This window comes from Corvus cornix, chromosome 13, assembly GCF_000738735.6.
Source record: "Corvus cornix cornix isolate S_Up_H32 chromosome 13, ASM73873v5, whole genome shotgun sequence".
Lineage (NCBI taxonomy): Eukaryota > Metazoa > Chordata > Aves > Passeriformes > Corvidae > Corvus > Corvus cornix.
The window spans coordinates 11,673,409-11,688,843 of NC_046343.1; the positions used below are offsets into that span (position 1 = coordinate 11,673,409).

The window sequence follows — 15,435 nt, forward strand, 5'->3', positions numbered from 1 at the left end:
TGGCCTCTTGGTAAGCAGACACAGGTAAAAACACATTGGTATGTGAGGCCCCAGAGAACAGTGGTATCAGACACAATATGGGTATGACATTAACATAAATTTAGATAGTAACTTTTCGTATGTACAAACAGACATCTCACTGGGAGAGATACTAGTATTTCACATGTCTTATGGAAGTTTATCAGAATGAAAATAGATCTTTTTTGTTACTTTGAAATAATCACAATGATCAAGAACCTAGATCCCTTCATACAATCAAGTAAGCCTTTTGTGCCTTGTCCACTTGTGTGTATACATGCACTTTAAAACATGCTTGTAGAATTTTACAGCAAGCTGAACAAGTATTTGCATGCTTACAAAGGTGATTATTTCAGATTCACAGGCCTCTTGATACTGATAGACTTTAATCTTAGAGCTCAAATACTTGTGGGGCTGGTGGAATGGGTGTGAAGAAAGATAGGGGTGAGTCAAGCTCGGGAATATTGGTGGTCTGTCTGCATGGGGATGAGTGCTGCTGTGGTGTAGAAAATAAAATGGTAGTGGTAGGATTAACTAAATTATTTTTGTTTGCTACAATAAACCTCATCGCAGGCTTTTTAGTTCTCACTAGGCTTTCTAGCTAATGCAGGTCAAAGCTTTTGCTTTTACAAAGCTTAATTTTGTAAACATTCATTTAAAAGTTCTACTTGTTTCAGCTGGCTTTTATTTTCCACATTTCATTTACTTTTCAATTCTTCTGACTGAGGTTGAAGGGAAATGCACGCTCCTGAGACTTTCTGGGACAAAGCTGTGGTGAGACTCCATCTGTGGATGGAGTTTCCTACTCTTGGTGACTCCCAAGAGATCACAGACACAAGGCACTGTTTTCTCTTTGGAAAATGTTAATTCATGGCCTCAGAGCTGCAAGCCTGCTCGGCATCATGAAGTGCTGACGCAGGAGAATTTTGTATTGCTTCAGGTAGGTGTTAACACTGATTTCTACTGGTGACTAAAAAATCAACTTCCTTAACTGCTTTAATGTTGATATAACACACACAGCTCTTTATACTTACCAAGTTCTATTTTCTCTTGGGGTATTGTCAGGACTTGAGTTCAAAATGCTGTTTGAGCACTTTTCTCCACAACAGTAGTCTTACTAAAAACTGCTGGTGTTTTGGTTTACTTGCTTGATCAGTTTATGCTTCCTGTAAACATCTGAGATGTCTGGGATTTTAAATGCATGGCTGTGATGAAAATGAATGCTTATGTGGTGGCTTGGCCTTAGTTTGAAAGAGCCTTAATAGCCCTCATGGGTACGTGAGTGGGAGCTCCCGATTGTAACAAAATGCACAGATCAGGGACCTTTTCAATTGGTTATCACTCTGCAAAGGAACTGTTCTGTCTGTGAGAATCACTTTAAACCCTTACCTGAACTTCTATAAGGAGAACTTGGAGATAGATGCACGTGAAATAATCGTTTAGCAGGCTTAGTAAAGTTACTTTAGTGCACATCAGATAATCCAGCCTGTGTGCAGTGTTCTGGCAGTGGATGGCACCACGGTAATAGCCTTGTTAGAGCCTCTCCTCCTGCAGCCTGAAATCGGTGCCATGGTGGTGCTTGCCTTTGGTACCTCGCACACAGTTCTGGCTGCGATGGCTTCATCGCCTCATTAACAGGAACTGGAGGGTAAGAATGGGCACTATGACCCCATGACTACAGGGAATAGTCGGTCAGCCAAGTACTTTCTATCTTCTATTTTTTTAAAAAGGACAGAAATGAGAAGCCTGGATGCAGTTGGTCTCTCTAGAGTTACCAAAGCCCTGAACCTTTGAGTTTCACTGCAGTTTTACTGATGCTAGCAAAATACTGTAATAGAAATACAGTAATGCCCTCCTAAGTATCCCTAGAGTGATACTTACTGTGCTCTGAGAGACTCAGGCACTGACCCCCTCAACATGTCTGTAATGAGGTTTATATACAAATTATATACACAGTATATATTTAATAACTGGTCATCTGGGATCTAAATGTGTGTCAGTTCCCAGTTATTTTTGCATATAACTTTGCAAAGCATGTGAGAAAAGTGATTTTGATAAATTTACTTCTAACTGCAGTCTGGGAAAAGGTTAAAGCGTGGTGGGCCTGCCTGTTGTGCTCAAATGATTTACAAAGTTAAAGGAGAAAAAGTTATAAAATGGCCATAACGTGTCCTTGTTGTCAGATTATGAAGAATGTCAGGATGTCAAAGGAATGTGCACACAACTTATGGGGGGGGGGGGGGTGGATGTTTTGTTAACTCTAAGAGGGGAGGTAATCCCTCCCAGTTAATGGAGTTGGAGGGAGGTTCCTGGAGCTCTTGGTAATTGGATTTGGTTTTTTGTACTAGCCTGATTATTTTTGTGAAAAAAAAGTTCAGGTTCACTCTCCTGTTAGGATTTAAAAGTTTAATAAAGGACATTAGGGGACAAAGACAATAAAGCAAAATTCACAGTGCCGGGTGCTTTGGCACTTAGCTAAGAGCACACCTGTTATTGCAGAGGCACCCTTTACATACCTGTCCTATTGCATCAGCCTAATGTATTTTCATAATCAATTATGCATATTCAGACTTTCCCTTAAACTAGTTTACATGCTCCAGGAGCTGTTTAGCATGGCTCCTCCTTGGATCCGCCTTTTTAGAGCATGCGCATTTCTTCGCTGTGGTTTTAGTCAGTTTCTATTATCACCCCCAGAGTGGGCTTTGGTCCGTGGTTTCTGCAGATGGTAGTTGCTGATAGTTGGCATGTCAGTAGCAGGGGTCCTCAACACATGTTCATTGGATGCTATCCAACCAAGCAGACAGTTCAATTACCACAAGCGTAACTATATTAGCTATTTTACTATTATGTCTAAGTTTAGTTAATGACAGAAATAAAGGCATTAGTTATTGTTACAAAACTACATCTTTATAACAAAGCTACTTTAACATTATACATATAGCATTAATTTTAACATTTGCTGAAAGCCAATATTATAATATGTATCTATCACCTTTTCATTAACTATATGGAAGGTGGAGCCTTTGGAGGACTTCAGATGCACTGTTCTTCAGTGGCTCAGACTGGGCTTTCTTTCAGCATTTCAGCCTAAAATATGTAACCAATAGGTAAAAGCATCTTGTAAGACTCACTATCAGAAAGGCACTTTAAATGAACTGCTATAGGCTCCAGTAGAAGTGGTTCCCCTTTCTATTAGTCCAGGGACAAAATTGAGATTGTTGTGTGTAGCAGGCATGTGTAAAGACTGGGAGAGGGAAAGAGCTTTGAGTGTTTACACATGCACACACACATCCTCATACTGAAAACTGTTCTGAATCAGTACTTTTCCTACAGATCTGAATTGTTTGTTTAAGGGCATATATAAGGTATGTCCTTTATGTGTGATATCATTGTCTGAAGTGTTCTGAACCCATCTCAAATTTTGGAAAAATCTAAGCCATGAAGAAGATCAGACTTTGTTAGATCTCATGTTGACTAGTAATGATGATTTACATAGCACTGATGAAGATCTAAGATTCAATCTGCAAGTTTATCACAAACTGAGATACTAAACTTTTCTCAAGACTTGCTAAGGATCTTTAAGATACAGTATAATGGAAGTACTGCTTTGGTGATGGAGATTCTTTTTCTGGTATCATTTTTGAGTTACTTAGGGCAGTTAGAGTTATAATGATTGATGTAGCTATACACAAAGGGATTTGAAGGAGGGCAAGGAAAGCTTTTTTTGCATGGGACACTGAAGATTCAAAGAACAGCCAGAATGATGCAGGATGGTAAGGTGTGTATAAAGACATATCCTTCTTCGTGACATTTCCTTCTTTGTATCTCAAATTCAACTTCTGGCTCCAGCACAGCCTTACCCACAGCCACAGTCATTTCAGAAGTAAATCTCTTCCAGCATGGCCTTCCCTTTGGCTGCAGTCTCTCCAGGGTGTGCCTGCTCTGTCAGGGTGTCATGGTTTAGCATAGTTTGGATTTTTATCAGCCACGGAAGTGATTCTCTTGCAAAGAGATGCTTACAACCTCCTCTATGATCCGACAGAACCAATCAACTGGCTAGTTTGAATATTGGCAACTTTTTAAAGCCTCTTAAGAAGCTTGACACGCCTCTGTGATCCACATTTAAGAACGAACAAAGGCTGGGAAAGTTCTCTTGCTTCTGGCTTTTGGACAGGTACCGGGGGGCCACAGTGTGGCCCAGCGGGGGCGGGCTGGGCCCTGCTTGCTGCGGCCCGGCTGGGTCGGCCGCAGCGCGGCTGAGATCTCAGCTGCTTCTGCTCACTGGACACCCGGTGCAGCCCCCTCAGTGCCAGCCGGGCCGGCCGGGAGACAGCCACCCTGGAGCCGAGTGGCCTTGTTCCATCCGCGGCCCTGCTCCGTGCGGGCCAGCCCCCTGGCCCCGTGGCGCGGCCAGGCCAGCCCTCACCCAGTGCAGCCGAAATTTATCTGAGGCCGCTGCCCGGCAGAGACCATGTGAGCAACAGCGAGAGGCGAATTCCAGTTGCGGGGCCCGGGTGAGATTAACTCTTTTAGTGCTGTAAGTTTCCTCCAGAACAGATGAAGCCTGCAGACATCAATCCTCTCCCAAGTCAGAGGAAAAGGAAAGGTGAAGGCACGTGAAGAAAACACCATAAAGACACCAAAGTCAGTGAAGAAGGAAGAGCTGAAACCCTGAGAGAGGACAAAGAGGAGATGCCTCAAGCCTAGAAGCTGAAATTCTGTTGTATAGCTATGGTGATGGACTATGATACATCAGAGTACCTGTTGTAATTCCATGAAAGCATGGGGGGTGGAGCATTCAAACTGCAATTGTGAGCAAAAGTACCTGTGCTGAAATAAGCAAATGTTGAAGTTGGTGTGATTTGATGAGAAGCTTGAATAGAGAGAGATGAAAGTGATGAAGACCCTTGCTCCCAGAGGAGGAGGACAGCCTCTGTTCCTGGAGCTGAAGATGCTCCCAGAGATAGGTGAAGAGGACCTTTGTTTCTGAACGGATCAACCTTAAAATGGTACCCCATTAGCTAAAGATTGAACCCTCGAAAGCTGTTGTGGGGAAAGCTGTAAGTCAAGGGAAGGGACTTTCACATGTGAGCAGAGAACCAACCCGGACAGCTGTCTTGCTGTGACATTGAAGCCACGAGAGAACTGTTTCTTGTGGAGATGTCTCTATAGCATGAATAAGAGAGACTCCTCTCCCTAAGTGAACTGAAAAAGAGATTATTATAGAGGTGGTAAACTGACTGAAAATCTCAAGGGTTATTTTTTTAATGTTGTCAGTGGGAGAAGGGAGAAAGGTGGGGGGAGGAGAAGTGTTTTGAAGGTTTAGTCTGACTTTTTTTTCCTTCCTTTTAGGTCTGTTAATAAACTTCTTTATGTTCTTTTAAGTTTTGTGCCTGCTTTGCTTTCTCCTAATTCTTATCTCACAGAAGGAAAATAAGTAAGTAATGGATACTTTGAACCAAACCACAACACTTAATTGGTGTTTCAGCCTTGAATCAGGGGGATGGGAAGCAGGAGAATTAGTTTGTCAGGAACAATGCATCCAGCTTGGTCAGCATACCAGGGCAGGAAGAAAAGATAAGAGACCTCTGATAAAACCAGGGGGAGTCTCAGACAGATATCCTGCGAACTAGCTCAAACCAGTCTCAAAGGCCAGGGGTACAAAAGAGCATGCGTAGGGAAGAAAGGTGAAAAGTTCAGGATGATGAAGACTCCTGACTTCATCAAAAAGACCCTCGGAAGACCCCTACCAAAGCCACCAAACCACACTGCGCAAGCGCAACGCGGATGCAAATGACTTTTGGGTTCATTATAATACGAAGCGAGGCTGGGCGGGGCTAGGTGATGAATATGTATAGTTGTGTTGCGAAACTTAATGAATATGGAACTTGTAACCCGATAAATACTGAGCTGAATGCAGCTGTCGGCACGCATGATTTTGGAGGAGTGATCCCCCGTGCGTCCCAGCGCTGGAATAAAACATACCTACTTTACTACTTCTTTAGTAGTGGAGTTCTTTCTGCTCTTCATTTGGCGAGCCAGGCAGGAGAACCTCTGTCCAGCTGCAGGATCGGTTGAGGAGCAGTCATCCTAGGCGCGCCCCAGGGCTTTCCTGGAGGATCTCCGCCCCTCAGCTCGCCCACTGCGGCGGACAGACAACGGCCTGCTGGAACTGTGGATAAACGGTATGTTTTGCATTTAGGTTGCCTGTAAGTCATACACATGGCCAGGGCTGCTGGTAAGCTGCGAGGAGACGTCCCGCGCACAAGAGCACAGTCCCTGTGAGGGTAAAGGTGGGGCTTGCAAGCCACCAGCTACCGGAGCCAGCAAGGGGGAATCGCCGACCGATAGGGCGGCCGCTAGCGATCCTGGGAGCGGATTGGGTGATTCCAAGGGGGGGTCCCACCGAAACTTGTTACCGTGTTGGGAAAATATAAGCGGGACCCTGAAACTATTACAAGCAAGTGTTGTGAACATTTTTGCTACTAGTAGCTGGTTTGAATGTTGTTGTGTTGCTTACATGTCTGTGTGCACATTGGTTGTTGTCGGACTGCTTTTATGTGTGTAGATGTGTATTAGGTCGCCTATTCGTTTGTAAAACGGGAGCATGCGTGTTGCCGTGTGTTGTTTGAGAGTGTGATATTGAGACATTTGTTTGGGGGAGAGTGCTTGCTTGTTGAATTTGGAATCGTGGCTGGGAGAACCTCTGCAAAAAGATTAGTGGCTCTTGATTGGGAACAACCAGCAGCAGAGAATTTAGAGTTTGAAAGAGTACATGGAATAACTTGTTTTTGTGGATGTATCAGAACCTTTTATTTTGAGCCTGAGATTTTAAAGATTGTGTGTGGGAAGTCGCATTTGGTACCTGAGATTTGGGAGGTTCAGGAAGAAATTGAAAAAGAACTGTGAGAGAGTGAAAAAAAAAAAAAATTGGGGTGGAATCGAGATAAAACTAGGGGACAGAGGTAGAAACAGCAGCAGCAAAGCAGGCTTGGCAGAAGGCACAAGAGAACTTATAAAGAGTGACCTATACACTATACAGGTGGCCCGAAGGGGGTGGCACAGTATTTGAGTGAACTCCAACTCTGAATAGGATGGGAACCAGACAAAGTAAGGAAATCCCCAGAGCAAGCCCGCTCGGCTGTATTCTGGCACATTGGAAGGAGATAGTAGGAGCTGGAGGCACAGAAAATAAAAGAACCCTTATAAAACATTGTACCCACTGGTGGCCAATGTATAAATTAGAAAATGAAGCCAAATGGCCATCTAATGGAACTTTAGATTATAATACCTTGCTTCAGTTAATGCTGTTTCTGAGGCAGGAAGGTAAATGGGAAGAAGTTTCCTACGCTGACGCATTTTTTTTCTCTCCGAAAACACCCTGAATGGTAGAGAGATTGTGGAATCAAAGCCCCCAGGGATCCTGTGGTGTTAGCTCTGGAAAAAGAAAATAAAAAGGGCCGAAGAAGAATTAAACGATGCTGTTCGTCATGCAGTATAGCTCAGAGATGTACAAGGTCAGACAAAGTCTATCAAGCAGCAGCTCAGGGACAAGATGATGATGAATTAACCGATTTGCTTAAGCCTCCCCTTAGGAGACAGGAAGAGGATGTGGACTCGGAAGGAACACCAACGCCAACCCCCTCTCCCCCAGGCAGTCCTGTCTCGTCCCGAACCAGGAAACAGGTACTGATGGCACCTCTGAGAGAGGCAGTGGCACCTGATGGGGATACAATGTTGATTAGAGTACCTTTCTCTACTGCTGACCTAGATGCATGGTATAACGTTGCCAAAAATTGCCAAAGTGATCCAGCAGGTACTGCTGAGCGCTTGCGACTTATAATTAAACAGCATAATCCAGATTGGGCTGATATACAATTACTATTGGGTGGACTAACAGAGACAGAAAGACAGCTAGTTTTGAAAACAGCTCGAGACTTGGCAGAGGACTATTACAAAACACAACAATTAGATGTAAAAGATTACTTCCCACTCCAGGAACCACACTGGAATCCGAATAGAACAGCTGAATTAAAGAAATTAAAAAGTTATCAAGAATGGATAGCAAAAGGGGTGGAAAGGGCTATTCCCAAGATCCTAAACTGGTCAGCTTTGTACGCAATAAGACAGGGTCCTTCCAAGTCACCATCCGAATTCCTGGATCGTCTGAGGGATGCAATGCGCCGTAACACATCGCTGGATCCTGAGACCGAGGTAGGGGTACAACAGCTAGTATCTTTGTTTCTAGGACAATCCACAGGAGATATCAGACGTAAATTGCAGAAACTTCAGGGGCCAGAAGGGAGGAACCTGGAAACTCTATTAGATGCAGCTTGGAGGGTATTCAGTAATCGAGAAGAAGGTTACAAGCAAGGGGTGAGGAAATTAGTAGCAGTAGTAAAAGAAGGGAATAGAGAAAAACTTAGACAAGGACCCCCCAGACGAGGACCTCCCAGACAAGGCCCACCCCGGCTAGGTAGAGACCAATGCGCGATTTGTGGGAGGTTTGTGTCATGTGAAAAACGAGTTGCCCAGAAAGAAGACAAGAAGACCACCAGAACAAGGGAAACTCAAGGAGGGTGGTTGCACATGTGAAGAAGATTGAAGAGGACCGGGGGATTTTACCCTAGCAGAATCCACTGGTTATAATGAAGCTACGGACAAGGGAAAAAGAAATAGAATTTTTGGTAGATACAGGCGGCAACATATTCAGTTTTAAATAAAGCTTTAATGTCTGGTGGGGGATGGACTATATTGTTGGTACATGGAGCAACTGGCCAATCTGAAAAAAGCTTACTTTTGTAAGCCATTGAAATATAAATCGGGAAACAATGGGGTATTCACAAGTTTTTATATTTACCCAATTCTCCAAAAGCACTCTTGGGAAGAGATTTATTAGAACAATTACAAGCAACCATTATTTTTAGGAATGGGGAAGTTATTCTGGAGGTTAAATGACCAACAGTATGTAGAAATACTGAGCCTAATTATTAACAACCAAAGACCCTGTTAGAGGGAAATTAGGGAAGAAGATAATGGGCCAAGTGTTCCCAGGAGTCTGGCGCCACAGATGTACCTGGGAGAGCCAAAAATGCAACCCCAATACAGATCAAACTCAAAGAAGGGAGACAACCAGTTAGAATTAAACAGTACCCCCTTAAAAGGAAACAGGAAGGAATTGGCCCAATAATTGAAAAATTCTTACAGTTGGGATTACTAAAAGGATGCCAGTCTGATTTTCAATACTCCTATCCTGCCTGTCCGTAAACCTGATGGGTCTTACCGGGTGGTACAGGATTTACGGGCTGTTAACAAGATAACTGAGGACCTCTATCCTGTGGTGGCAAACCCTTACACTCTGTTAACATGTTTAACACCAGAGCTAACTTGGTTTACCGTTTTAGATCTAAAGGATGCCTTCTTTTGCCTCCCTCTCCATGAAGCCAGCCAGAAAATTTTTGCATTCGAATGGGAAAGCCCTAAGAGTGGGCGCAAAACCCAGCTCACATGGACGGTGTTGCCTCAGGGATTTAAGAACAGTCCCACCCTGTTTGGAGAACAGCTCGCAAAAGACATAGAGTCCTGGGAAGCCCCACCAGGAGAAGGGAAGCTATTGCAGTACGTGGATGATCTCCTAATAGCTACCCGAACAGAGGAAGCTTGCACAGCCTGGACGGTAAGCCTCTTAAACTTCCTGGGACTCCAAGGGTACAGGGTATCCAAGAAAAAGGCTCAGGTGGTGAAACAAAAAGTGATCTATCTGGGCTATGAAGTCAGTGCTGGGCAACGAACTTTGGGGCAAGATCGCAAAGAAGCGATATGCCAAACCCCAAAACCCCAGACAGTGAAAGAGTTACGGACTTTTCTGGGGATGACAGGATGGTGCAGACTGTGGATTTACAATTACGGGCTGCTCGTGAAACCACTATATGAGCTCATTACAAAGGAAAGCAGAGATCTCCAGTGGACAAAGGAGGCCACGCGGGTCTTCAGCCAGCTGAAGAATGCCCTCATGTCAGCTCCAGCTCTAGACTTCCAGACGTGGAGTAAGCCATTCTTTCTATTTTCCCATGAGAAAGCAAGGGATCGGCCCTGGGGAATACTAGCACAGGACTGGGCCCATACCGACAGACAGTTTGCCTATTTCTTCTTAAGCAGCTAGAGCAGCAGCCAAAGGATGGACTGGGGTGCTTCAGAGCGTTGCAAGCATCGTGCTAGAACATCCAGGAAGCACGCAAATTCACCTTGGGCTCAGAGAAATGACTGTGCTGGTGTCCCACACGGTGTCCGCGGTGCTGGAAGTGAAAGGTGGGCACTGGCTCTCCCCACAAAGGTTTCCTGAAATATCAAATCATCATGGTAGAAACAAGATGATGTAGACAATAGTGGGTAACTAACATTGTCAACCAGCTTCCTTTCTCAGTGGGAAATCAAGGGGGAACCGTACGCCATGATTGCCTGAGACTATCGAAGCTACCTACTCCAGCCGCCCGGGACCTAAAGGATACCCCTTAAGCAACACAGAGACCTGGTTTATCTGATGGGAGCAGCTACATCATCAGTGGAAAGCGGCATGCTGGGTAATGCGGTTACCACCTGCCGCGAGGTGATAGGAATCTGGACACACTGCCAACAAACACCTCCCGCAGAAGGCCTGAAATAATCACCCTAACCCGTGCCTTAGAGATGGCAAAAGGAAAAGAAATAAACCATCTATACAGACTCAAGGTATGCCTTTGGAGTTGTGCATGCACACGGGGCCATTTGGAAAGAAAGAGGACTGTTAAATTCGCATGGAAAGAACATCAAACATGCACAAGAAATAATGCAGCTATTAGAAACAGTCCAGCTACCTGAGAAGGTAGCAATCATGTACATAAGGGTGCATCAAAAGGTGAGCTCAGAATTGGAAGAAGGAAATGAACTGGCAGACAGAGAGGCAAAAGAAGCAACAAAAGGTGAGGTAACAATAACTGGAGCCTTGATCCCAGATGGACAACTTTCCCTAGAGGGTAAGCCAACATATAATAAAAGAGACAAGAAATTGATTAAAGGGGAACATTTTACCAAGAGGGATGGGCTATCAATGCAGAAGGAAAAGTAGTTATTCCCTCTCATTTGCTATGGGCCGTAGTTAGAGAGGAACACCAGAAAACACACTGGGGAACAAATGCCTTATATAACTACTTAATTGGGAAAATTATCGCCAGAAACTTATATGAAACTGTTGTGCAAGTAACTCGACAGTGTAACCTTTGCCTCCAGACTAATCCCAAAAACACCCCCAAACCAAAAATGGGCCAGACTGGGAGAGGTCATGGGCCTGGACAGCAGTGGCAAATTGATTTCACAGAACTTCCAAGAAAAGGCAGGTACCGATATTTATTAGTGCTAACAGACACTTTTTCAGGATGGCCCGAAGCTTTTCCTATTAGGACCGCTAAGGCTCGAGAAGTAACCAAGGTGTTACTACAAGAAATAATACCGCACTTTGGAGTTCCAGCCACGATATCCTCAGATAGGGGACCACATTTTATTTCAAGGGTGGTACAACAAACTAGCCGACATTTAGGCATAGACTGGGAACTCCACACTCCATACCATCCCCAGTCGAGTGGCCAAGTAGAGAAAATGAACTATTTGATTAAACAGCAAATTGTGAGATTAGGGCAAGAAGCTAACCTACCCTGGCCCCAATCTCTTCCACTTGCATTGTTACGAATGCGGACCAAGCCCAGAATTAAGGAAAAGTTAAGTCCCTTTGAAATACTCTATGGGAGACCATATGGGGTACAGAAAGGCATATCTACCCAAATAGGGGAAGAGATGCTAACCACCTACATGATTGCCTTAGATAAACAGCTTAGAGAAATTGGAAAATATGTGGCTGGAACTCGAAGTCGAGGCTTGGACGGTCCTGTACATGACATTCAGCCTGGAGATTATGTATATGTTAAGTCTCTTACAGAAAAGACTCTGGAACCACAGTGGGAAGGACCATTCCAGGTGCTTCTCACCACTTACACCGCAATTAAGATCAGAGAACAGAGTGCCTGGATTCACCACACCCGAGTAAAGAAGGCTCCAGAGACCCCTTGGAAAGTGACCCCTGGGGATGATGAACTGAAATTGAAGTTTACCCGAACAAAATGAAAATGTCAGGGTGGCACGCAAGTATAACCCAGAAAATTGTTTTTCTCACAGTTATAATTGTGACCTTCAGCTGGGTAGTTATTCATAGGAGAGAAGACATATGGTCCCAAGCCTTTATGCGGGTTACTGGACTCATGGGGAAATATTCTGATATAAAAAATTTAAACCTGTTGACTGTAGTCATGCACGGAAACCAAGTGTATACAAAGCAAGAATGGGAAAAACAAAGAACTTGGCAGCTCCAGGGGACTGTAGGAGAAAAAATCAAGATAGGATGCCGAATGATTAACAGGACTACTCATAGAAAAGCAACCCAAATCAGTGTCTCAACTACTCCTACAGACAGACACTGTGAAATCTGTAGTTATTCAAGTGAAGCAGATTGTTGGTATAATTTTACATTAGTACAGACTGTTGAAGTGGTTTGTCTTTGGGGCCAAGACAGCAATGGACTCTCATTCAAATTCCAGATAAATGCCATGGCTAGGCCTACTACCTACTCTGACAATCAGATCCAAACCCAGGTCACATTACTTAAATCTGAGCCAAAGGTTTATGAGATTGGCCCTTGTGTAGTGAGGAACATAGGCCAGCAATTACTGCTGTTTAATCCAGAATGGTCTCTTAAGCGTGTAGAACTACTAATGCAAATTAACATCTCTGAAATCCAACCAGCCTGTTCCCTTTAATTCAAACATCCCTTGAAGGGTGGACAGCCTGGCTGCAGAAGCAAACACCCCTCAAAGGCAGAATGCGGAGAGACCTGACTGGCATGCTGGGGACAGGACTGGGAGTTATAAATGGGATTGATTCAGAGATACTGATGAACAAATTGGCCACAGCGACCAGTGACCTGACCAAATTAAAACAGCCCCTACAATCCTCCCTATTAGCATTAGGAAACAACTAGTGGCAAGTCTCAAAAATACTCCCAGACCTAGCAAAATTCAGCAACCTGGACCACGAACTAATATTAAACACACTTGGCACAGCTCAAGACAACATCTCATTAGCCCTTAGCTGCATACAAGCTCAATTGTGGATGCAGTCCACAGCTTCCTTAATCATAAGAGAAGGTAATAAAGGTGTATTTCCTATTGAAATCCGAGAGGCGGTTTGGAACAATGCTACTAAATTAGAAAGAAAGCTCCAATCCTGGTGGACCTTGGTAAATTTCACCTATGACCCAATGATTAACATAGCTACTGCCTTTGTGCTTACTATACGTAATGCCACAGTTTATGTAATTCATCCTATTGTTGCATTGGGATTAAACCATAAAGGGACAGTTTTTTACCCCTCTGAACATAGAGTATGGGCTCGGATGGTAGGAGAAAAATGGCAAACGGTGAATTTAGAATCTTGCATCACACGGGAACAACAAGGATTTATCTGTGAAAGTAATACACTTGATGCCAGAGACATATGTCTTGATGCAGAACAAGGCATGTGTCACTTTGAGGTCCACCCAGACACTTCACCAAAAACTGTACTTGTATATATTGGACAAGGCTGTGTGTGCTTAAGAACTACCTGCACTTCTATGATGATAGATAACAATGTTATTAATGTAACTGCCAGGAATCACTCTAATTTTTGTATTTGTAATTTTGCCAAGATTGTTGGGTGTGACTTTTCGTATTTAGCGCCAGTCGTATCTCATCAATTAATAAGGTCTAACTACACCATTTACCATAAATTGCCACCCACACCTATTGGGATGGACCTAACATTAGTAAAGCAATTAGTGAAACATCAGGACCTAATGGAGATTTTGAGAGAAATCCAAAGAAACGGAGAAAAAACCTTAGTCACCGTCCATTATGACACACAAAAAATCAGCAGAATCTTGCAAAGAGTAAAACAAGACGCAAGCCATAACTGGTGGGACTCGCTTTTCGGGTGGTCACCTACTGCAACTGGTATCCTAAATACGTTATGTCACCCCATCATTGTCTTATTAACCTTGGTTAGTACCTGCCTCATGCTGTCTATCACGTTACTTATTTGGAACTATAGAGTACTAAAAAGGTTATCAGTTCTAACTACTTTGTCAAACGCACATGGAAAAACATTAAGTGATGCCTACCAAAAAAATTCATTAGAAAAAGAATTCAAGTATTAGTAAAAGAATTTACTAACTCTTTAGAAAAGGGGGGACTGAATCATGGGGATGGGAAGCAGGAGAATTAGTTTGTCAGGAACAATGCATCCAGCTTGGTCAGCATACCAGGGCAGGAAGAAAAGATAAGAGACCTCTGATAAAACCAGGGGGAGTCTCCGACAGATATCCTGCGAACTAGCTCAAACCAGTCTCAAAGGCCAGGGGTACAAAAGAGCATGCGCAGGGGAGAAAGGTGAAAAGTTCAGGACGAGGAAGACCTTCGGCCTTCATCAAAAAGACCCTCGGAGACCCCTACCAAAAAACACCAAACAACACTGCGCAAGCGCAACACAGATGCAAATGACTTTTAGGTTCATTAAAATACGAAGGGAGGCTGGGCGGGGCTAGGTGATGAATATGTATAGTCGTGTTGCGAAACTTAATGAATATGGAACTTGTAACCCGATAAATACCGAGCTGAATGCAGCTGTCGGCACGCATGATTTTGGAGGAGTGATCCCCCGTGCGTCCCAGCACTGGAATAAAACATACCTACTTTACTACTTCTTTAGTAGTGGAGTTCTTTCTGCTCTTCAGCCTGGTTTACAAACTGACCCCCCTACACATGGGCTTACCCATAGCCAATGTCTTGAGGTGCTCCAGCATGACCTCATGCACAGACACTGATGCTTTAAGGTGCACCTGCTGCAGTGTGGCTTTATCCACAGCCACCTATGCCTGATGTGTATGTTACCCTCTCCAGCGTGGGCTTATTCTTGGCCTACAATCCCTGCAGAGGTGTGCCTGCAGTGGCACAGACATAGCCCCAGATGCTTTGAGATGTACCAGTGAAGGGTTTTTGCAGCTTAGGGTAAGCTGAAGGGGGTTTTCCCTTCATGTGCTGACAAAAGGAAGCCTGGAGGTCAAAGCTGCAACCCCTCTGGAAGGTGGCAATCCCTGCTGAGACACACAAAAGGAAGGAGTAGAGCTCCTCACCCAAGGGAGCTTTCCTCCTGTTGCTGGAATGAAGGCACGAAGGCGAAGGCAAAGAAGAAAGAGAGGGGACTCTCTGTATGTGTTCCACACAGGTTTATTCCACTGAAAAGACAGGGACGAAAAGCCAAATTTTTGACACGGTCCGGGGATTTTATACTGAGCAC

At 44.1% G+C, this 15,435-nt stretch overlaps 1 protein-coding gene across 2 annotated transcripts; it reads left to right on the plus strand.

The window, feature by feature from the left end:
- Positions 1–8,147: 8,147 nt before the first annotated feature.
- Positions 8,148–14,838, plus strand: LOC109146415. 2 transcript variants are annotated; one of them, XM_039559919.1, is made up of 2 exons: positions 8,148–8,232; positions 11,977–14,838. In XM_039559919.1, the coding sequence occupies exon 2, from the start codon at positions 13,214–13,216 to the stop codon at positions 14,294–14,296; it is 1,083 nt and encodes a 360-aa protein (XP_039415853.1). In that variant the 5' UTR covers positions 8,148–8,232; positions 11,977–13,213; the 3' UTR covers positions 14,297–14,838. The 2 variants fall into 2 exon arrangements, with proteins under 2 accessions (XP_039415853.1, XP_039415854.1); XM_039559920.1 differs by lacking the exon at positions 8,148–8,232 and adding an exon at positions 10,745–11,030.
- The last annotated feature ends 597 nt before the right edge of the window (positions 14,839–15,435 follow it).

Coding starts and splice junctions, on each gene's coding strand:
- LOC109146415 (XM_039559919.1), top strand. CDS start 13,214: ATGCAGTCCACAGCTTCCTTAATCATAAGAGAAGGTAATAAAGGTGTA.